Source organism: Tauraco erythrolophus, chromosome Z (assembly GCF_009769465.1).
Source record: "Tauraco erythrolophus isolate bTauEry1 chromosome Z, bTauEry1.pri, whole genome shotgun sequence".
NCBI lineage: Eukaryota > Metazoa > Chordata > Aves > Musophagiformes > Musophagidae > Tauraco > Tauraco erythrolophus.
Window position 1 is genome coordinate 9,869,822 of NC_141496.1, and position 23,583 is coordinate 9,893,404.

Sequence of the window (23,583 nt, forward strand, 5' to 3'; positions counted from 1 at the left end):
TACTCCCATGATAACACCCAAACATGGATAGTTATAAGGGGCTGTAGTGAAAGACGCTTCTGTCCCAAGGTACTGTGAATAAAGTGCCCCTCTTCATCTCTCTTTGAAAGGTACAAAAAGATGCTTAAAACCCCCTTACCCTAGCCCAGGTCCACCAAAAAGATGTCACTGCTGTTCTTCTGAGGCAGGATATAATTTAATCTCCAGGTGTAACGTTTTATTAGCTCAAGCTTTCAAAGATATTGTAGCAGAATGTATTAACAGAATTTACACTCCAGTGTGTGAAAGTCTTTGCTTGCCACCTGATAAAGGCAAAAGCCTGAACAGGGTTACAGATTGCATTTTTAAGTGGATTTTATCTTTTGCAGATGTATATATATATAGTTTACCTCTTTTGAATGTGTGTGCTTATGTAAGTGTGGGTGGTGGGGGAAGAGAAGCTGTTTATATCCACTTCTTCTAATTTTTTTTTCTGTGCGTTTGCTAATATTAAAAAAAGGTGTTCAGTAGAGAAGAAATACAGCTAACAGTGTTTCCTCTACAGAGCGAATATTTGCAAGTAACAAACTGCGCACTGTTGTGCACATTTGGTGCCTCTGCCCATAGGCATTCGATCTGAAATTAGAAGCATATATTTCCATGTGCTGTTGCACAACCGGCTTTAGGGAAACCACAGCCCTGTTAGATTCTGCATAATCCTGTTAGTGTCCTGAACAGTTTTAAAGAAGGAACACACTTTTAAACCAGTTGGGCAGGTTTAATATTCCCTAAATTTACCCACATCTAAGACATCTAATTAAAACGTAGATCCTTCCGTCTGAGCAAGTCAGTCAAGACTTGCAATATAGAACATGGAGAGAGAAATGCTTTTTTAGGGGAAGTGTGATTCGGCTGAAAGTAGATGTCTATCTTAGGATGAGAGCTTTGCCCTCGACTTTGCAGACCAGATCCCTTTTGACTACTGAAGAAAGCTGAAGGTGATTATGTCAGATGGAGGCATGCCTTGTTGTAAAACACATATGTTTCTCCAAATGAATCCCACCCTTTCAAAAACTAATCTCTAAATCTGCAGATTCTTGAAGTTAATATTTAAGGTTTTTTGTAGATGTAACGGAGATGTTATTCTAGATTACAAGTGAGGAGGGATTTTGGTCAAATATTTTATTCATTGGGAAAAAAAAGTAGTTAACCATTATATGGAAATATATGCATGCTCCTATCAAATAATAAGATAACACAATCAATTCACTTGAGTGAAAATGTGAAACTTCTGGTTTGATGATGAGGCATTTTTTAAACAAAGCTTTTTCTTTTCCTTTTTCTCTATTTCCTTTATTAATCTGTTTGCTTTTAATGAAAAGGAAACAAAACATAACAAAATTAAAAAAGAATCCATTTTGTATCAGGAGAGTTACTCTCGCAAATTGAAAAATAATTTTTTTAATGATGTGCATTTTGGCCAGTGCAGTAAACAGTTGAGTATTCAGACACATCTCTCAATCCATGTGCACGGCTGCCAGCACCTACCCACTGACCTGAGGAAGAGCTGCATGCCCAGGGCAGCCTTTAAGATCAAGGAAGGTCAGGCATGTACAGAGCCTGGGAAGCCAGGCTCAAACAGATGTATGGATGCTATGTGGATACATATAAGATGAAAAGAAAAGGCACTCCGTGGGCAGTTTTAGGTATCAGTTTCCTTCTATGTACAAAAGTATAGTTTGCCGTAGCAGATGGGACCAGCGATCCATCCAGTCAGGTACAGTGCCTCCAGCAGTGGTCTGTGCTTGGTGCGTGTGAAGCCTTCCCTCTCGGCTGCACCTGGCCAATGGTGTGGTGAGGGACAGAAAGGACAAATTTATCCTGAGGCCCTGCAGAACTGATCTTATGTCCTATTGACACACATAAAGACGCGTGCTCGCACCATCAGCAAGTTTGCTGATGACACCAAGCTGTGTGGTGTGGTCAACATGCTGGAGGGAAGGGATGCCATCCAGAGGGACCTTGACAGGCTTGAGGGGTGGGCCCATGCGTATCTCATGAATTTCAACAAGGCGAAGTGCAAGGTTCTGCACATGGGTCAGAACAACTGCTGGTATCAATACAAGCTGAGGGATCAAATGATTGAGAGTAGCCCTGCTGAGAAGGACTTGAGGATACTGGTGAATGAAAAGCTGGACATGAGTTGACCATGTGTGCTCATATCCCAAAAAGCCAACCATATCCTGGGCTGCATCCAAAGAAGTGTGGCCAGCACGTCAAGGGAGGAGATTCTGCCCTTCTACTCTGCTCTTGTGAGACCCCACCTGCAGTGGTGCATTCAGCTCTGGAGTCCTCTGTACAGGAAAGACCTGGACCTGATGAATTGGGTTCAGAGAAGGGCCACAAAGATGATCCGAGGGCTGGATCACCTCTCCTCTGAGGCGAGGCTGAGAAAGTTGGGGTTGTTCAGCCTGGTGAAGACAAGGCTCCAGGAAGACCTTCTAGCAGCCTTCCAGTACTTAAAGGGAGTCTACAAGAAAGGTGGAGAGGGACTTTTAACAAGGGTGTGTAGTGATAGGACAAATCGTAATGGCTATAAACTGAAATGAGATTTAAGGAGGAACTTCTTCACTCTGAGGGTGGTGAGGCACTGGAACCGGTTGTCCAGAGAAGCTGTGGATGCCTCATCCCTGGAAGTGTTCAAGGCCAGGTTGGATGAGGCTTTGAGCAACTTGATCTAGTGGAAGGTGTCCCTGCTATTGCTCATAGCAAGAACTCTTGAAACAGAGGATGAACGTATTCTTGATTTAGATACTCTGAGGCTTCATCTCTCTGTTTTAGATTTTAGGATGATTGAAACAGCTGGATACTGCCAGTCATTTTCAGCAAATGAACACCCACCTCTACAAACTTACCTAAATTTGAAGAGCAAAAGACCTGGGACCTTTGTAGACATCAGGCAGAGCTCCAATGAGGGAGAGGAGATGGACCACGTGCTCGGTTCTGCCCAGTCCCACAAAGTCCAGTGATAGGTCCAACTGCGGCAGGCTTGAAGCAAACATGCCCATCTTGGACATTCATTATGAAAGCCTCGTTGGGAACCCTTTGATATCATGTGTGAAGGGAGTCATTGAGGGAGGGTTTGAAGGAGAGAGGAAGGAAACTGGAGATTCAGATGTGGTGGTTGAGGAAGAAGTGCGAACACTTTAGGATTTGGCTTTCTTGACCATTTTATCAGAGCCCTAAATTGGTGTTTTCTCCTGGGGAAAAAAAAAAAACAAAAAAAACTAGTCATTCAGCAGTTCAGCTCCAGATCTCCATAACACTTTAAAATGAAAGCGTTTCCACAGAACACATTTTATTCCCGGAGACACTCTTGAGCTTGAGCAGAGGGGATTTGCATCTGTAAAAAGGACAGAGAGAAGGAGACAGCAAGGCTTAGCCTTTGTAACCAATGCCAGAGCTGGAGGAGAGGAAAGCCTGAGGAAGGGGGTGTTTGACCCTCACCTGGGTAGCAAAGAGATTGGAGTCAAAACAAAACCATTTTCCTCAGACAGACCCACGTCCCTTCTGTTCACCCAAGTCTAGCAGGGAAATCAGAGCTACAATCTCCTATTGTCGGGGGCTAACAAATAAATAAATAAGTAGAAGGCCAGATTAGATAACAACAGCCACAACAACAACAAAACCTGTAACAGCATCAGGGGCAGGAAGGATCAGCACCTGCTTTAATTAAAAAATCTGCCTCCATTGATTTTTTTTAAAAGGAACACATTTGTAGGGAGATGAAGAAAATGTTTCCCCCCCACCATCTTAGTTCAATGAATGGTGTATGTCCGCTGTTAGCTACAAATCAGCCTTTGATCATTTTATTGCTGTCTGTAAAACTAAAATAATTTTGCTGTGTTATTTCCCTTTTTTTTTTTCCCTTCAAATTGGGAGCGTTAGGAGAGGAGTGGCAATAGACAGATCTACTTGGGAAATATCCAAATGAGGGTGGAGGACAGACCAGGGAGAGGAGAAATGAGAATAAATACACAGCACTGCAGCGAGTGAGGTGGGATCAGACTTCCAGCGCCCAGGGGCTGAAACAATCGAGTATACCAGCCCCAGCTAAGAAAACTCAAAACACTATGCCTACTGCTCCCAGCTGCCTACACTCATCTCCAAACATTTATAACAATTAGGAGCATGTTGGCGTATTAAAATTTCAGGAAAGCATGCATTTGAGTCCAAATTTGGCTGGAACACTTCATTGTGCTCATCCTCACGGGAGGACCAAGGGATAAGGAAGGCAGTGTGGAAATTGCTGGTCACTGAGGAAGGGGGACAGGGAGAGTAGAGTTTTCCTTGCACAAGATGGCACCTGGCAGTGCAAAGCCAATCACGCAGAGATGGAGGTGGGAGGCAGAGAGCTGCTCTCCTGCCCAGGGCAAGAGCCCAGGTAGATGCAGTGCGGGTTCTGACACTACTGCCAACTTGATCGGTATTTGTATGGAGATCACTTCTGTTTCCCGCTGTAAAATGAGCTTAACACCACTTTGCCTGCTTCCCAGGGCCTCCTGAGGGTAAGCAGATTAAAGATTTGGAAGCTCATGGGCGCAGCGGCAGTGGGGTCCAGAGGCCGACACAGCACAGCCTGGGCTCAGGGGGACGTGGAGCTTACTGCAGCTGTGGAGTTGGGTCCTGCTGCCTCCGAAGTGGCCACGTTTCACAGCAGCGTGAGAAGTGCTTTGCAGGTGATGGCACTGAGGCAAAGCAGGATTGTTGCCTGGCCAAGAAGGGGATTTTAATGCAACCTCCATCCACTCCCCTCCTCCCACCCCAGCAGCAGCAGCTGCTTGGCACGCTGAGGCTATCTCTGCTGCTTTGTGCAAAACCCTTCCCTGCCCTCCTGATAACATCTGTGACCCATGCTAGGGCTGGCACTGCTCCCTTTCCTTAAGGGGAGGGCAGAAAAAAAATCAATTTTTCCTACAGTGCTGAGGAGTCTGGAGCTGGCCTTAGTGGGAAGGCACAGGGAGAGTAGGAAGTTGGAAGGGGCTGAAGGGGGACATCTCTGCCAAGGACTGTGGGGTAGCACAAACTGCTCCAAGATCCCCAGGAGTAGATGTCTTGTGCTTCTTTTGGCTGTGAGAGTCTTCTCGGACAGTGTCTGAGAGGCTTTTTTCCATGGACGTACATCATCGTGACTGTCAGTCCACAACTTCCCAAGGGCTTGGGAGGTGCACAGAGTAGGACATGGTGTGCCACCACGCAATTACAGCTTCCTAACTCAAAATGCCAACCCACACCACCCTTAATCTGAGCATCTCAGGGCACAGGATTTCCTGGTGGTTCCTGCCAGGAGAAGGAGCAGGGAGGCTTTCCTTTCAGCTGGGACACCATGGCATGGGACACACAACACAGGGAGATTGCTTCTAGGTGGCCTCATCTCCATTGGTTCCACATCTCCCATTCATAGACAGCAAGGACAGCATGAGAGGGTGCGTGCATGTGCATGTGTAAACACTATATTAATACATATGTATGTGTATTTTTACATATTAGTTCTATAGGGCTCAGTAACATCAAAAGGAACCTGGATAATCAGAGCAGAAGATGTAAAAGATCAAACAGAATATCTTTTAAACAGATCTGAGGAGCTTAATTTTCATCCAATGTTACTGCAGGAGCTTTTCCTTCTTTTTTTTTTTTTCCCTCTCTCTGGTATTTTTTTTTCCCACTTCCATGACTTTCTTTGATCTGTTTTGATGTCTTTTTCAGCTTCTTTTTCAAAAAAAATTCTTTTAAAACCTCTTTTTTTTTTTCTGCTTTTCCTTTCCCCCAAAGTCATGAAGCCTTCCAAGAGTAAGAAACTAGCTACATGCAGCATCTCCCCACACACTTTCCTCCCCACAATGCACATGCACTCCACAGTCCCTGTTCTGCTCAGAAACCTCTGACTCCAGGGCAGAGGGATGAAATTAAAACTGCACCGAGTGAAATATTATTTCCTTCATGTCAAGGGTTTTCAACTCGGTCACTTTTGAGTCCTGTTCAGGGTTTGAATTGGACTACATTTGTGGCAAAAGCTGTTCCCTCAGTTGTATGTCTAGCAAAAGGCCAACTTCACAGAGAGAAACCCGGCAGGCTTCATTTCAGACCTGTGCTATCAGTTCGCATTGACAACGATGTGAGCGTAGGGTCAGGTCACTTGAGTTTTTCCTTTGATTTCCTTAAGGCCTGGACAAAGTTACTTAACTTCCCAGCCTAACTGCTGAAGAAGTTACTAACTTCTGCAAATCTGCTATGCCTATAGGCAACAAGGAAAAATTAATTTTCATCCATGGATGAAAGTCACCAGAGAGGAATTGCTCTTTCTTCACAGCTCTGTGGCATGTTTTCTGCTCTGGTTGGGGGCACCCCAGAAGTTTCCCCCTGGTTCTCCCGAGCGGTCTGAGGTCCGAGACCCCTTTTAGCTCACATCTCCCCAACGACCTGCAGTACCAAGTTCCCATGCTCAGCATTGCCCCATGCCATGCTCAAATGTACCACTTCAACCTGACGTCCTAGTGTTGCCTCCCAGAATTTCTCTACATGTCCCCTGGCCACATATGGGAGACCTGGCACTCCCCAGACGCTCCCAACAGCCTTCCCTCTCCTGGATGCCTCTCCTATTCCTGCTTTTGCTTCCCTCGCTGTAGCAGACATGCTTGCAGAAAGCCCTTCTCCAGTGAAGGGAACGCTCACCAGCACTTCGGAGCAGGGTCAGCACCAAGCATGGGCAAGAGCTAAACAATATCAGTTGAGTGAAGCCAGGTTGACTTTATGTGGCAGGACACCGTAGGGAATGACTGTCAGCTGGGGAAAGGGCAGATAAAGCAAAATCCTTTTATGCTGTCCCTAAGCAGGCTGCAAGCAAAGTCTCTTGAAAGCCAAGGCTTGCACCTCCTGCATTAAGGCTCTTCTTCCCTCAACAGATAGTGCCAGAGCAGTAGGAGTGCTGGTCCTGTGCTTCTAATTAATATGATTGCAGTCTCCCAGAGTGTCCTCGGAGCCCAGATAAAATGTGGAAAGTGTAAATACTGTACACACAGACACACAGACTCACCAGACTGCCTCGTCTTTCAAGCCGAGTTAGTCTTTCTTGCAGCAAGCAGATGAGTTCAGAGGAACTGGAAAAAAAGACTGAGCTATTAAAGCACAAGTTTTGTGTGAAACCAAAACTGCCCTGCAGATTGGAAATCTATTTTCAGTCATTCCAGTTCCTTCCAAAATACTACTAATAATAATTGAAGTTCTGAGGCTTTTCAAGTAATTTTTATCCACCAGCCTCCTCTGAAGTACAAAGCCAGCTCATGCCTGTCAGGCCAGCTGGGCTGAGCTCAATCCGAGACACAGGGTGCCAGAAATTTAATCCTGAATTTCCCAAATCTAATCAAAACGACACAAGCCGTGATTAATAATTCACTACTTTATTACTGATACGATGCCTCGGACTATCACAGCGTCTGAATAATTGATTTGCCAAGAGAGGCGACATGTCCTTTCCTAAAGCAGAGAAAGTTTGACCGAAGAGTTGCCGTGTAAAGCTGGCTAAATGCTTTTAAATAGTTTGAGTCTAGATCTCTGACATTCACTTGGAGTCTAAGGACAAGCTGGGAAGAGGGAGCCAGGGAAGTTTTATATCATCCACTACGGTACAGGTCATATGTCTAGAAACATGGTCAAAAAGGTAGTGTATAAAGCACTGCATAAGGGGACAAAAAGATGAGAAATACTAGAAAAGAAAGAAATTAAGCTACCATAAGGATACAACCTTACCTTTACAAGCATATGCATAGTAAGAATATTAACTATCTTTAGACTTGATTCATTAGGTTATGTCCCCTTCCTCCCACCCCGATCTCTGCTTTGACTCACACTGGCTCTGTTCTGCTGAGTCTAGTGGATGGCGAATGCCAGTAGAAAAGCTGAGCAAAACTTGGTGTAACATGCAGCCAGATGTTGTATTTTCCCAGCCTGGAAAGTTGGCAAAAATCTGGGTGACAATTCTACTGTGCCTTAGGATTAGAGGGAAATTTGGGCTAGAAATGGTGTTTTAAAGTTCTCCAGAACTGACAGCCCCAGATCTGAACCTCAAGAAACCTTAGATGTGAACAGTCAATAAATCAGCTTGAACAGTGAACAAATTTTCCATCTCCCATCAAAATCAGACCTCAGTTTTGACAGGTTTCTCCATTTGTAAAATAGAGATATTGAGAGTTGATGCTTTGATGTCCATCCATGCTTCTAGATGGAGAAGACCTCAGAGTACTTTAAACAGCTGCTGTTGTCTCGAATGATGTGGTATGATGACAGAACCATGGAGGCAGATTTCTGAAGCATGAGAGGGACCTTGATGAGGGCCCCATCAGGGCACACCGTGACCCTGCATTTAGAAAAGTAAGATTTTGAGTGTTTATCTCCTGCCAAATATGCAAATATGCAAATACTGGCACCAGTACCACCTCCATGTAGTTTTACTGAAATTTTCAGAGCAAAATGTCAGCCTCTGGCACTTTCAGGGAGCAAAATACAACAAAACACAGCATTTTAACTTCCAGCTGAAAAAGCACTCCTCTGCCTTTTTTCTCAGTCTATTTTAACACAGAGATTTATACCTATAAAGCAAGTCACCCACTGACCTAGTAGTGAAGGGGTTAATGTAATTGGGGCTGTTTTCTCCCCTCTCCACTTTACCATTGGTAGTTAAATCGAAAGCAAGTCGTACTGCCTTATTACTATCATTGTGCCGAGATATTGCATTAAAGGAGTTTAGGGTTTCAAATTGAATGTCAAATATAATATCACAGTGGAAACTTGAAGTGCGCAGCTGAGCTGCTCAGCTCCAGAGGGTTAACGCCGCTGGCCCGTCTGCCCAATAGCACACCGAGCCGGTGATCTTCATTTTAGCCCACTAAGCTATCTTCAGATGCTCACCAGGACTTGCAGGCAGGAGAAGGGGGCCCTGATGGATGTCAGGCAGCTGCAGATGGAGGGAAAAAGAGTTCGGTGTAACAAATTGATTGCTGGGGAATTGATTGGAGTTCTGTCTCGCCTCAGCTGTAGCAGCCGATCATAACTAATCAACCCTTTGTCACTTCAGACTCGAGCAGCGTCATGCGTGGACCGGGGACGGAGAGAATATCTTTCATTTTCCTTGGTAGAAAAGTTCCTTGTTGGAAAAGAACCATGGCCATCACAGTATGATTTTTCCACCTCAGTGATCAGAAGCTGAATAGTTTCAGGTTTGGAGTCATTTTCTGGGAGCATAGACACCATATTGTCAATGTCTTCCCACAGTTCTTTGTTTTTTCACCTTTCTTGGTCTGATTTATCCTTTATCTGCAAAGAACATTAATGACACATGCTAGATGATGGAAAAAGTGAATAGGACCATATACAGGCTTAGCGCTACACACAGGTTTTTATCTTCTTGTAAATATGAACTTAAGTGTATTAAATTAAATCACTGAGAAAAGCAGATTAGGCCTATTCAAAGTTTGGAGGAATCTATATGTAGCTCAGAGAACAAATTCCCATTGAAGCAAATTTTTGTTCAGTGCCACGAGTTGTCACAGTAAAGAGTTCCTGGGGTAAATCCTTTATTCTGGTATCTTTTCTTAAGTGGTTTGAGGACTGCCAGTGTTGTTCATCCTCCCCAGCCTCACTGACATCAGCATAGTTTTGTCCTTCTTATACCAAAACTAGAGCTGTTTAGAAAACTCACCTGACGTAGCAAAACTGTCCTTCAAGTGCTGTGATAATCCTAGGCTTAGCCTATTCTTTTAGGCTGCTGAAATAATTTCAAAGTGCCCTAGAAATGTTGTTCCTAGGTTCTTGGTATGACTGATTTGAGGATCAGGAAAACTCTTCTCACCTCCTTCTCTCCCTTCTTTCCTCATAAATCCTCCCTGAATACAGCCCATGTAAGACTAAAAGGTGCCTCACCTTCTCCATTCCCTAAAGGACTGTGTTCTGCAGTGTCAGGGCCAGTCTCAAATTACTATCGCAGACTGCCCAGAGGGACTGGTCCACCATTGAGTGTAGGTAGGAGATTATCAGCTACGTTGTCCTGATAGCCGAGACAATTACATAGGACACATCCCACAAAGTATATCCATCTACCATATAGTTCTGGCGTACGAAAACCACATAACAGCCTGGCCACTAATTTCAGACAGGACAGGGAAGACTTCATCTCTCCAAACTGACGGTTCAGCAAAGAAGTTGCATGTGTCCCTAAGACCATCTCTGCTCCACAGAGAACTTTAACACGTGCTGAACATAAAGCATATGTTACTTCACACTTAGCTTTAAGACAGACTTCAAGTCACCATGTGTCTCAGTGCTTTACTGAACAGGAATCGACCAAGTAAGACTTCCTCTGGGAAGAAACACTGTTAATTACTAAAGAGTACTTTTGTACTTGGCATCATCTTTCGATTATAAAAAGATCTATAACAAGCAGTTATCAACATAAAATCCACTATCACATGAATTGTGGTGTACACACTGTTCACCAATTGCAAATTAAAAGAAAATTTTATTAATACAAATGTCTGAAAGAGATATGCCATACCCAAAGCAAGTGGAAATGTATAGATATAACTATAGGGCAAGCCTACTGAGAGTGAGAACACCTTGTGTAGGAAAGTCTTGGATCAATTCCACAAGTGTGATACTATTTTTTCCTTTTACTACTCCGTGTCCTTGGAGTACAATGAAGAAAGATGGTAACTTTAGTTGATGCTGTGTCTTTGTGTTTGTTTACCGTGTTGCACATTATATTGTAAGAGATTATAAACAAAAGAAACCTAAAAACCTGCGGGGTTAAGTTAGAATTTTACAGTCCTGTTGGGAAATAACATGGCAGGAGCAGCAGGCTCATCCTACAGATGCATTATATTTTGTGACAAACTCTGGTGCGTGCAGAACATCCATCAATCATCAAGATAATTTTCCATCTCATCAATTATGCAAATTAAACCACAAAAACTATGTTCAAATAACGCTAAGGGCCTGACATAAACCCAGGAAAGCGAAGCAACTTGGAGCGAAGGTTGAAATCCTATCCTCCCTTCGCCCTGCCACGCGTTGGCTTTTCAGGAGACGCGCTGCGCACGACTGCCATGGCGATGCAGTTTTTTTGTTCTGCCAACAGCCCCAGTATCAGCAAACCATAGTATGATGGCTAACAGGAGCCTGAGGGACAGAGCTTGGGATTTGTGCTACTGGTATTCAATGTCCACTCTTCCCAGCCTGATTAAGGCCAGGACCCACCTCGCATGTTTGTGAGGGTGCACCATGGCCTTTAGCACCATGACCCTAAACACTGATGCAAATGGACAGACTGAGCTATGACCTACTTGCTGGGTATGTGGTGTCAGAGTGTGGAGGGAGAAGCATCAGTTCACAGTCACTGAGTTTACCTGCCACATAAACCCCACTAAAATAAAACTCCTTCTATTATGTTGATCCCCCATCTCTCATATGACTTACTCCTACTTGTCTTCCTTTCCTCTATCATGACATGACTTAATGAATGGAGTCACACCTGGGGAAAGGAAATTCATCCATTTTGATATAGAGGTACGGGTCTCACACAGGTGGCAGCCAAGGCCCATGTGAAGATATTGTCATTCTCCTAGCAGATCTTCTGTAAAGACAGAACAGCATAGGAGGAGTTAAACATCTCAGAGCTCAAAGCTCAGAGTGACAAGAATGACAGTGAATAAGACGTTTGTTAGCTTTTCGGGGCTTTGGAGCAATCTTGCAATCAAAGCCGCTGTCTTCTCACTGATGCTGTGTTGTCACCATGAGGCCTGGAGGAACTACCAACACCAGTGCAGGTAGTGTAAAGCAATTGTTAAGTCATGGAATAAGGAAGACTCCCCAGTATGCTGGTTATTGAATAACAATAGAAACAACAATAACCACATCGTAAGGCTTCATATTCCTCAATTTCTTTTACCTCAAGAATAGGGCGGTGATTGACTGAATATGTGCGTCCACAATGACTGCATCTGTATCTGAGCAAATCTCTCTTGGCTGCCTCTATAGTCAACAGTGAGTTAGGCAATATGATCAGTGGACTTTGATCAAGACTCATTTCAGCCCAAAGTAGATTTCACCATCTGGTCACAAAAATTGTATCCTAACACTGACTGTATTGATGAGGCATTTGGACACTTGGCTCAAACGTTTACGCCTACCCTGCAAGATCTACTGTTAGTTGGCATCCATTTCATGCTTCTCCCATGTTTGGAGCATACAATTGACACATCTGAGGGACAGGACCATTGACATCCAGAGGGACCTGGACAAGCTCTAGAAATAGACCCATGTGAACTTCATGAGGTTCAACAAGGCCAAGTACAAGGTCAGATACTTGGGTTGGGGCAACCCTCAGTAACAATACAGGCTGTGGGATCAAGGGATTGAGAGCAGACCTGCTGAGATGGACTTGAGGATACTGGTGAATGAAAAGCTGGACATGAGATGGCCATATGTGCTCCCAGCCCAGAAAGCCAACCATATCTTGGGCTACATTAAAAGAAGCATGGCCAACAGGTTGAGGGAGGTGATTCGCCTCCTCTACTCTGCTCTCGTGAGACCCCACCTGCAGTGCTGCATTCATCTCTGGGGTCCTGAGTACAGGAAAGACATGGACCTGTTGGAGTGGGTCCAGAGGAGGGCCATAAAAAATATCAGACAGCTGAATCACTTCTTCTCTGAGGTGAGGCTGAGAGAGTTGGGGTTGTTCAGCCTGGAGAAGGCTTCAGGGACACCTTATTGTGGCCTTCCAGTACTTAAAGGGGGTTTTATAAGAAAGATGGGGACAAACTTTTCAGTAGGATCTGATGCAACAGAGCAAGAGGTAATGGTTGCAACCTGAAAGAGGGTAGACTTAGACCAGATTTAACAAAGAAATTTTATCAGGGTGTTTAAACACTGGCACAGGTTTCCCAGAGAGGTTATGGATGACCCATCCCAGGAAACATTCAAGGTCACATTGGACGGGGCTCTGAGCAACCTGATCTAGTTGAAGATGTCCCGGTTCATTGCAGGGAGGGCTGGACTGGATGACCTTTAAAAGTCCCTTCCAACCCAAACGATTTTACAGTTCTATGATCTGGATTTAAGCACTTTCAGAGTTATTTCAAACCACAGGGAGATCAAGTCAGTGATTGTAGGATTTGTTTGGTTCTTCAGCACTCCGCATTTGGAAATCTGAAATTTCTTCCAGTTTCCAGAGAACTTACCAGTTTTCATCAACAGAAGAATGATACCGTCTCAGCTGGTACATAAAGCCGTTTCACTGCAAGAGTAGTCCAAAGAAAATGCTTAGAGAATGAAATGTTACCCAGCTGAAAAGAACAGATTTGCAGATAGAAGGAAAAAACAGTGAACATTTATTGCCAAAGGACAAAATGTTTTTTAATTCCAAATGGAAGCATCGTAAGAGAAAACATCCCTTTTAAAAGTATCTATCTAACCATCTATTTATCTATCTGTCTGTCTATCTATCAATGCACCACAAATTTTGGTAAAAAATATAGACATTCAGAAAGATTGCTTTTATCTGTACCACACCACAAAACTGACTTTCCTCTCCAAATTATTACTAGTGAAGCTGTTTTGTTGTTTTTCCCTTCTGCTCCCCCGGTTCTGATCAGAAATGTATTGCTTGTACTCTCTGTTGGTCGAACTCCACATTTGGTATGAGATCACCAGCTCTTAAGTGTAAGTGAAGAACTATACTCCACTGATTTGTGTCAGCGAAGCTGTATTTGGGAGATAATTGTTCACTGGGTTTATTTATTACAGTCACTCTTGCAAGATCTGCATCACAGTATGGTCACAGCATGTCTCTGGAAATAAAGCAAAATGAATTGTATAAATAAATCGGGTACATTAACTCAACATGAGCTTTGCAAGCAGCAATATAGTCAATAGAACATGCTAGTGAAAGTGACAGGACATTATATATTCAATGACACACGCTAACGAAGGTAACAAGAAGCATTTATGCCATAAAGCATACAAATATCATGTAGAGACAGAGGAAGTTTGAGTCACATCCAACTAAAATGGCTTGTTTCTGGCAGGTGAACTGCACTTGACAGATGTCCTCATATACAGCAGCACCTTGCAATGATCTTTGTACCCAGCCCAACTCATCCCTCATTAGCAAGACATTTCATTACCGGTCTGTGGGACCATCCTCTCAGCATTGCTGATTTCTGTCTGCCCAGCAGAAATACTTTCTTAGCCAAGAGCTTCCTGTAGGTGACTGTCTAGCCAGAGAGGGAACTTGGCACTCAATAAAACCCACCAACTCAGGAGGCACCTGAGGCGCCTGCAGTCACGTTTCCTGAATGTTACTCACTACTCTCTTTTCTGAAGAGATAACTCTACACCTTGTAGGATAATATTTTTTCTTATATATTCTTCACCTTTTGTCCCTCCTTTCCATACTCTTCACCTCAGGGAGACCTCCTAGCTACACTCTTATATCTATTTCTCCTTGTGGATTATATCTGCTGACAGTGAGATCTTCTGAGCTGACTGGAGAGCCTCAGAATAGGGAGAGGATGATATTATTAAAGTTCTACTCCTCTGGGAAACAATTCCTCTCCTACTTTGTCCAGGTACGTAAGTAGTTACTACAGGAACAAGCAGAAGCATCATTTTGTGTCATTGAGAAAACACACAAATTATATATAACATGGTTTAATAACACTAACCCCCCTTCCTTCCCTTTTCTCGCACCTATTTCAGAGGTGGTTTACCTTTGAACAATTTTCTCTTCAAGATCCACAGACTGATGAACGAAGACATGAGTTCAATGATTACATTTCCATTGTTACTTAATGTAAACCTTAGAATTAAGCCTGGGGATATCTTTATCCCACGAATTATTGAATGGCTCAATTCGTTAGGCACTTTTTAGGTAGATGACCATGACTGTGCCAGAGGCAGTTCAGCTCATTCTGGTCGAAACAGGCTGAAATCCATGCATTCAAAGCTCCCAAAATCAAAGACAGTTCCTAACTCTCTTACAACAGCTTGCCCTCATCTCGCTCTCTCCGATGTCCCGGGTACCCTTGTTCCTCAGCTCAGCACATTCCCCTTTCCGCATCACTGTTACCTCCATCACTCTTTCCTCACTCATCTACTTCAACTAAGACCAGAGGCACCTGCTTTTCAGCACACCTGAAGGTGTGTTGAATCACAATCAGAAGGCTGATTCCTGTTTCTATGTCTGCTGAACCAAGTGATACCAAAAGCACAACACATCCCCTTAGCTAACGAAAGCCCTCTCAGAGCCACTACAGTTGGCCAAATCATCCTCTGATTTATGTTCATTAACATCATGAACATTACAGGGAAATTTTTCACCCTGGCACTGTCTTCTTCAAGCAATAAATAGTGAATGACTTCCACCAAAAACTCTTTTGTCACAGCAACAGGAAAGCCATTTTCTGAAAATGTGGTTAGTCTGCCTCGGCTTGGAGCAGAAGTCAATGGGTGCAGCTCTCTAGATTTATAAACATTTCTTAGAATTAATTTATCTGTGAAGTCTAACATCTTCCATGTAGTTGTACCTGTCAGATACAAATGATTCAGCTATGCAAGATGAAATCCCAATATGTCGATATGATCTACTGTAGAAACAGGTTATTTTTCTTTCCCCTTTTTCCAATATTAGATAACAAAGTCTCTATCCAGAAACAAAGAAACAAAAGAAACCACATAATATACCCAATGGTATTCAAATGCAATATTTAATAGTAGCCTAACCAATGCGATGAGAAATTCTTTATGAAAGCAATGCTGGTTTACAGCATCTCATCTCTGCATGTTTTTTTCCAGACACCTATAATTTCTTTGTTTCTGCCATGTATGATGTTTGTATCTCTCTGGCCCAAACTGAGATAAGTTCATCCTAGCGTTCTATTCCTTTGTCATACTTTTCATTTGTTGTTTTTTTTTTGTCTGCAGTACAGTGGTGGTTACTTGAGGATTATAGCAGATATAGCTTGATCTTGCAGGGCTTTTTTATCAATTTACAGCAGCAAAGTTAAGATCTCATATTCCGATTTGTGGGAGGTAATCTTCAGAAATGAAATTTGTTGAACGTTCATTTTGTATCCCTCTTATGTCAGATGCAAGAAGGAGATGAAGCACCTTGTTTCCGCTTCTGTAAGAGTCTAAGATTAGAAGGAAAAGATACTGCTCATATTTCATTTTCATGTGGTCCAGCCTTTGAGGTCAGTTTGTCTTCTGTCATTCTACAAACACATTAGCTGTGAACCATGGAGCAATGAAATGGTTTTGAAAAAGCTGCCCCCAGATTTTAACATCTCCGTAGTAAATATGTGCCATATGCAGAATAAAGGTCCAGCTATGCGTAGTTGTTATATTACTGTGTGTAGAAGATTGTCCTCTTTTCGGGGACAGAGAAAAAGAAGGGTAGCTAAACAGACAAGTCAAAGAAAGGCAGGGCAAAAATATTCAAGGAGAGGTACTCATCCCTTCGCAGTTAAGACACGATAACTCCGTATGAATGGGAGGTTGGACGCAAATTGAAGCTGTGGTGTTCTTGAGAGGTCCAAACAAATTGCAATTAAGAGAAGGCTGAAAATGAAGACAACCTCAGAGAGAGTATGAGAATGATAAGATTTTTTTGATAGTGGAAGTATGGTCCTTCCAGTGAAGTGGCAGAGACTCTTCTCATTATGTTGTCTAATTTGAAATGGGATCAGACAAAGTAGTTAATTTCCAGTAACAAAAAGTTGTGCTGAAGCTTGAGGTGAGTTAAACCATTCTAATGGGCTTTGGGAACAGAAAAAGGGAAGAGTCTACTGTGATGATCAAAGAGTTTTAGTTTAGGCACCACTGTGCAACAAATTGTTCATTAAAACAGTAATAACTTCTGTCTAATGATTATACTTAAACATTTCTGAGCAGAAATAAGAAAAAGTCCAGTTAGCAGGAGTAGCCTACCTCTGTCCTTTACGTTTCACGCCTCAACCACCTATAATGGAAAGTGAACTCTGATCTTACTAGCTACATTAGCCATCTTAAAATTAACTCTCACTGCTCACTCTCCATATTTCCACAATCATAACCTGTGTGAGGAAAGTCTGGTGCCATTACCAGCCCATCACTTACTGTGTAAATAATTAGGAAAGTGAGGGAAAAACACATGGCTAGTGGAATTGAAGCCATAATAATAAGGAGTCAATTCCTTTGCACATATTTTTTTTTTTTAAGATCAAAAAGTACTTTACAAACATTCAGCTGTTAAAGTCTGCACAGGCTTTGATAACATGTGTTCCCAGGATTTGCATTCTGTACTGCTTATTACTAACACTATTAATAATACTGTTTTGCATTAGAGCAGCAAATAGAGATCTTAATCAGGGCCCGGAGGCCTCTTTCACTAGATCCCACAAACCCATATAATTAAAACAATGACGAGTTTCAGACCTACAGCTTTACAGGGTTTGGGTGGGATTTATCTTTCACTATCTGAAAGCAGGGATCACAAGGCTGTAAAACGAGCACGACTGACATAGCTAGCAGCAGACAAGCTGTCTTTCAGTCAGCCACAACTTACTGGGCTTCTGCAAGGACACGCACATGTAGTAGTTTCGAATATCCAGCGAGTGAGATAATGTGCTCTTACAGGTCTACAGATTTTAAATGTTGTAAATCCTTGAAATGCAGCAGTCTGATTTGTGTGTGTATGTGTGTGTACTTGAAATGGTTTGTGTGTCCATCTGCACACAGTGAGAAACACGTATACAGATATATGGGTGTTTTTATATGACTCATTCCTATATTGCCATTCCTTAATGGATACTATTTGCTTCTTTTGAAACCATCCCTGACTAGCGTATCAATCCATATTATGTAGACATCATTGAGAGAGGCATAACAAGAAGCAATGGCTTGAATCCTAAAAAGGAAACATTTAGCTTAGACATTAGTTAAAAAAAAATCTTAATGATAAGGCCAATTAGGCACTAGAATGAGGCACCAGAGGTGTTTTCAGAGGAGGTTAAAAAAAGGACTTGCATCAGGGATAAGGAAGAAAATCATACTTGTAATACAAGTGTTTCAGGGAGATAGATAGATAGATAGATAGATAGATAGATAGATAGATAGACAGATAGATAGATAGATAGAGATAGATGTGCGTGTGCACATATATACACATAACATACACAAACACCATTCTGTACTTTGTATATATGTTTACATACAGATGGGCATATATGATAGGCTCTGTGTGTGTGTGCGTGTGTGCATTTACAAAGGAAAAAATGCATTTATATGTAGGCATCACAGACATGAATTGGCCCTCTAAATATTTATCAAATGCAAGCTACAAAATCAAGTAAAGTGGAAGGTTTTATTTGCCTGCCAATCTGACTATTCCAGAGCTTTTTTAAGCTTAATGAAAGCAAAGTGTATGGAGTTCAAATGAAGTATAGTAAAGCAGCGCCTGTACCTCTCGACTCTCAGACAATGATTTCTTCAGTGGTTGTTTGTAAGGCCACTCATAGTCCATATCTACCAAACAACTATGTTACAGATCGCTCACCTTGACCTTCAGCGGTTGTCCACATCGATGTTGTAATCCCTGCTTGGGTACAATCTCTGAGATAGTTCTCTGTTGTTTGACTTCCTAGTCCAGATCCTCCCTGTGTTTGTCCTCTTCAAGAACTGTGTAACCTTCAAGAACTAAGTTCTCTATCTTCTCTGACCTCTTTCCTCTATCTGGATAGAGACAAGTATAGATATAGAAATATTTTATCTGAAATTCAGAAGCACTTATTGGATGACTTGCTCAGGAAGTGCAATGAAGCACATCATACTGCTTGACTTTACAGTAGAAAGTGACTTTTGAGTAGATTTTATATACCTGTGAAGATCATCAACCTTTGGGTCCAAGTTTCACTGTGGTCTTTAGGAAACAATTGTGTTAATATCGGCATGTTTAGTGATAATAGGATGGGAAGAAAGGTGTTGCAAGGTGTGAAGGAGATGTTTTTGTGCACTCACCTCAGCACAACTTCCATCTGAAACAGTTGCAACCAAATGGTACCTACTCCAAAATCATCTGCTTCTAGCTCAGCTTCACGGCTAGAGGATGCTGAGCAAGTCTCCCCTGGCCTAGGCAAGCACGTACGCACATGCTTCACTTCAGGGCTGGAATAAATCCTGTTGATTTTCAAGCAAAGCAGGTCACAAAAACTTTATCGTTGAAGCAAAAAGTGGCTTACCCCAGGCCACAAAAATTTGTGGCAGAGCCAAAGACTAATTCCAGACCTTCCAAATCCTCAAATATTGCCATAACTGCTGGAAAGTACAAATTATGCAACAAGAAAGGGCCATGCTCTTTGACTGTGACCAACACTGATCATGTCCAAAAGTCCCAATCCGTGGTAGCATCGGGGGAAGGTGGAGGAAGAAAGTTATATTCTGCTCACTCTAAATCATCCCCTTTCCTTGGCTGTGAGATATTCTATGTAGATGCTCATGGCATTCCTAGACGTCTTTCCCAAGCAGCCAGCCCTTCTGTGCCAGGGGAATCTGATGCCTAGCACTGGCACACTGCTTCATTCTGGTTTTCTTGGAAAGGGAGAGGCAAAAGAAATCTCTGGATGGCAGCCTCTGGCACTCAGCTCTTCATATTTCCCTTGCTTACTCTTCCCATTTCTCTTTTCTCTTTTTTATTTCTTTTGGACTGTAAGTTTCATTCCAGCTGGAAAGAACTAAAATATAACTTGGATATGCACTCAGAAAAAGACACCATTGTAGAAGGAAAAAGCCATATATAAATAGAGACACATCTTTGGACTCTGCCAAACTAAACACTGGGGGCATTTCTGTATGCATTTCCCTTCATAACATGCATACACGTGTGCATGTATGTAGAGTTGCCATTTAATTTTCCAAAGCGGAAACAAACAGGCTTCAAATTGTCCTTCCTTGTTGTGAGGAAAAGCCAGGCTGTGAACACACAGCCCCAGCAGACTGGTGTCTTCCATCAATACACTGAATGAGCAGTGACAGAGTGACTCATTTACACTGTTTCCCACCAATTTACCTGCACTTCTTGTTAGTGCAGAGGAATAAGGAAGGAATGGACGAAGCCAAACCCTAGTTCTTGGCCTTTGCTAAGATGGACAAAAAGGATGCTAACACTCTGGGGAAGTTTTAGGAATACTTTCCTCTGAAAGTTAAATTTTTAGAGTTAGAGGTATGCAAGCCTGGTGCCATCACACCAGTTCTGGCTTAACACAAGTTCTCCATTAGGCCAGTGCCTTGTGCCACCTAGTCCAAGCGGTGGGTGCTCTGACAGAGAACAGAATTGTGCAGTCTTGGTCCCTGAGCTTCCTCGCACTGAGGCAGCCTGAGAACCTGGCAGATCCCTCTCCCCTGAACAGCTATCACGCTTATCTAATTAACTAGGCAACACAATGGAAAATATAGATATAAGAAAGAAATTCTTTACATTGAGGGTGATGAGGCACTGGAACAAGTTGCCCAGAGAAGTTGTAGATGCCCCATCCCTGGAGGTGTTCAAGGCCAGGTTGGGTGAGGCTTTGGGCAACGTGGTGTAGTGGAGGATTTCCCTGCCCATGGCGGGGGGTTTGGAACTAGATGATCTTTGAGGTCCCTTCCAACCCAAACCATTCTATGATTCTATGATTCTATGCTTTTAGATAGCATAAAAGTGCCTCTGAAAGATACATTCTTCCTTGAATGCTTTAAGTTGGTACAGATCCAGCCCAGCTATCCTGAAGTCAGCAGTGGTGTTTCAGGTTTACACCAGCATAACTCCCAGCAGCACTTGGTCTTGTCATGTGATGTGAAACTCTGGATAGGCTTCAAAAAAGTGTATGGGTAGCTTAGGAAGCCTCAGGAAAATTGGACTGACAAGTTTGTCTGTGCTGGCTCCTTACCTGTAATAGCCAGACAATGCATACGTTTCAGAGGGAAGCTGTGGGATTAAATTCATTACCCCATTTTCTGTAATGACTTGACAGGGGCTGAACAGTCCTATGTATTTACAAGTAAAGTGGTGGAGACAGGTGACTTTGGGGCAATGTGAAAGCTAGGAGCAGAGGCATGATACGCCATTCCATGCTGAGACCATTGCATGGTTTGCTCCTGCAGACCAGTCTTCTGGATCAAGAAGTCCCAGCTTGCAGGGCACTGCCTCTGCTACAGACACATTCTAACCTACAGGAAGTCTGTTTCAGCTTTTTTCCTTTCTCCCAAAATGACATAGTGAAAAGCCCATGAGAAACCACAGTCAAAGCTGCAAAACTGCCCAGTGCTTTGATATGCAGGCAGTGGTTCACTTTAAAGTCTTTCTTTTCAGCACAAAGTGAGACTTCTTAGTCACCAAAATCTAAAATGAACTAAAAAAATTTCTTCCCCTCCCTGCCTGTTTGGGTTTCTGTGGGGTCAAAAAAGCGGTGCTTCTCTCTGACAGAGCTTTGATGTTAACTAGCCACAGCCCACTTCCTAGGACTGTAGTCCTTCTTGTGGATGTCTGTTTTCCATAAGTGAAGATTAATAGGCAAAACCTGTCTCAGTTGGGCTCTTTGCTGTAGCTTCTTTTCTTTATGTCTTTATGTCTTTAATGTTATTTTCTGTAATAGATTTTTTACATGATTTAAGAACTCGGTAAATTAACTTCATTTCTAGTGCCATTTAAAATAACTAAATAAATGTGCTGAAGACTGCTTAAGAAAGAGCTCGACCGTGTCTTCCCAAACTCTGACAGTGCTAAGCTCTGTGGAACTCTGATGAGCTCATGTTTTAGTTAACGGCAGAGCTGAGGTTTCCAGAAACAGTTCTTTCTTCAAATAATTATAGAATCGTAGTTACGATACCCTACATTTGCCTAGTCCTTTCCACTCCAGCATTCCCCATAGCACATCCCAAACGTCTTATCAACCTCCAAAGCACAGATTCTTTATTCCTAACCAGCTAAATCTTTCCTCTCTGCCATGGGCTTTTGCTTAAGTTAGGGCTTCAAACCATGCTCCTATGTACACTCTGGTTTTGCTTAATAGGGTACTCCAAGGCAATTTCCTCTGGGATGAAACACATCAACTGTTTCAGCAAGGGAAAGCCACATATCCTCCCAGGGGTCTGCTCTCCAGCTGCTATAAGTCAATGGAGGTGCTCCAGTGGGCAGAAGAGGAATCCCTTAAACATAACATGAAAAACAAAGCAGGGAAGCCTTTGCAGCCTGCATGGTAAGGGCATTTTCATGTTTGTTTTTTTTTTTTCCCCGGCCAACGAGCCACCTGCCCAGCAGACCAACCAAAAGGCCTGAGAGAATTTATGTGATTCAATTTGGACAGTATCTTCCACTTTGGCTAGAGGTAGTAGGAAAACTTTCACAATTTTGATTATTTTTTTCCCCTCTCGAAAGCTTGTGTTTCAATTAGAAATCGTAGAAACATTCTCACAGAAGTTCTCGCGAGCATGAACTTGGCTGTTTTTTTGATCTCCCTACTCACAGCCTCAGAAACAGTATCACTTAGTCTTTCCCTCTTCCTCAGCCAACTTAAGACCCTTTGTTTAAGGGCAAGTGTCCTTCAAGGAGAGAGTACAAAACCCAAGAAGACTGATGAGCAGTATTTGGCTGTTTGCAGAGCAGTGTCAAGCATCAATAGGATCTGCATGGGGGAACGGGGGAGAGCGGTGCCGAAGGAAGCCTGCTCTCTGTCTCTCTCCAATGTCTCCCTTCAGCTTTCACCTCTCTCTCAGTAAAACCTCTTTTTTAAACACAAATTAATCACTACTGCAGAAAGCACTGATGGAGACAGTTAGTTGACCCAGTGTGAAAATCAGCCTCACTGGAATGGAAAAGGAATTAAAAAATAAAAGCCTGGGAAGGATGATCTTACACAGTGTCTGCCAGCAAGTCTCTGGGACAGCAGCTTTTTGACACATTCCCTTTGCACCAAGGTCCTGCATCAATTTGGACAGGAGGGAAGGCTGTGCTGTACCCACATCTGCACAGTGAGCTGGTCTGGATGTGACATTGTGGGTGGAAGAACAAAACAAAATTCTATTTCTTGTCTTCCTCTCGCTATCCTCACTTTCACAGACAATGAGGAAACTCCGTGACAGGACCAATAGAAAAGCTTTCCTGCATCTTTTTCAGGTGTTAGGATGGGCATCTTCTTCTGGAAATATCCCCCCGAATGGGTCTGTACATCAGCCCAATAAGAGATGTCACATTGCTTGTCCTGTCCCCTGTTTCTTAAGGGTCAATATGGCTACAAACATTTCCTACTGTCATGTCACCTCAAATTGTCACCCTGCTCAGCTCAGAAATGCAAATCACTGCAAACCCAAGTGCTGACCTGTCATTCCCCTGATATACTGGAGAACAAATGACACGGACATCTGCATTCTTGTCTGCTGCTGCCTCTGCCACAGTTTGCTGCAGAGGGGAAAAAAAATAGATATATATCTTGTTTATAGCCCTCCTTCTAACCCTCCTTTCATCTTGCAGCTTGGGTGAATCTG

General features: G+C 42.9%; 1 protein-coding gene across 50 annotated transcripts in view; it reads left to right on the forward strand.

Annotated features, from left to right (window-relative positions):
• The window catches only part of CELF4 (CUGBP Elav-like family member 4), a 724,170-nt gene that overhangs the window by 554,163 nt on the left and 146,424 nt on the right, over positions 1–23,583 (forward strand). For 11 of the 50 annotated variants that reach the window (XM_086629061.1, XM_086629069.1, XM_086629092.1 and 8 more), the window contains exon 4: positions 20,341–20,370. The exons of the other annotated variants lie outside the window; for them this stretch is intronic. In XM_086629061.1, coding sequence (XP_086485187.1) covers positions 20,341–20,370 — 30 coding nt within the window. The remainder of the gene's footprint in view (positions 1–20,340; positions 20,371–23,583) is intronic. 50 annotated transcript variants of the gene reach the window in all.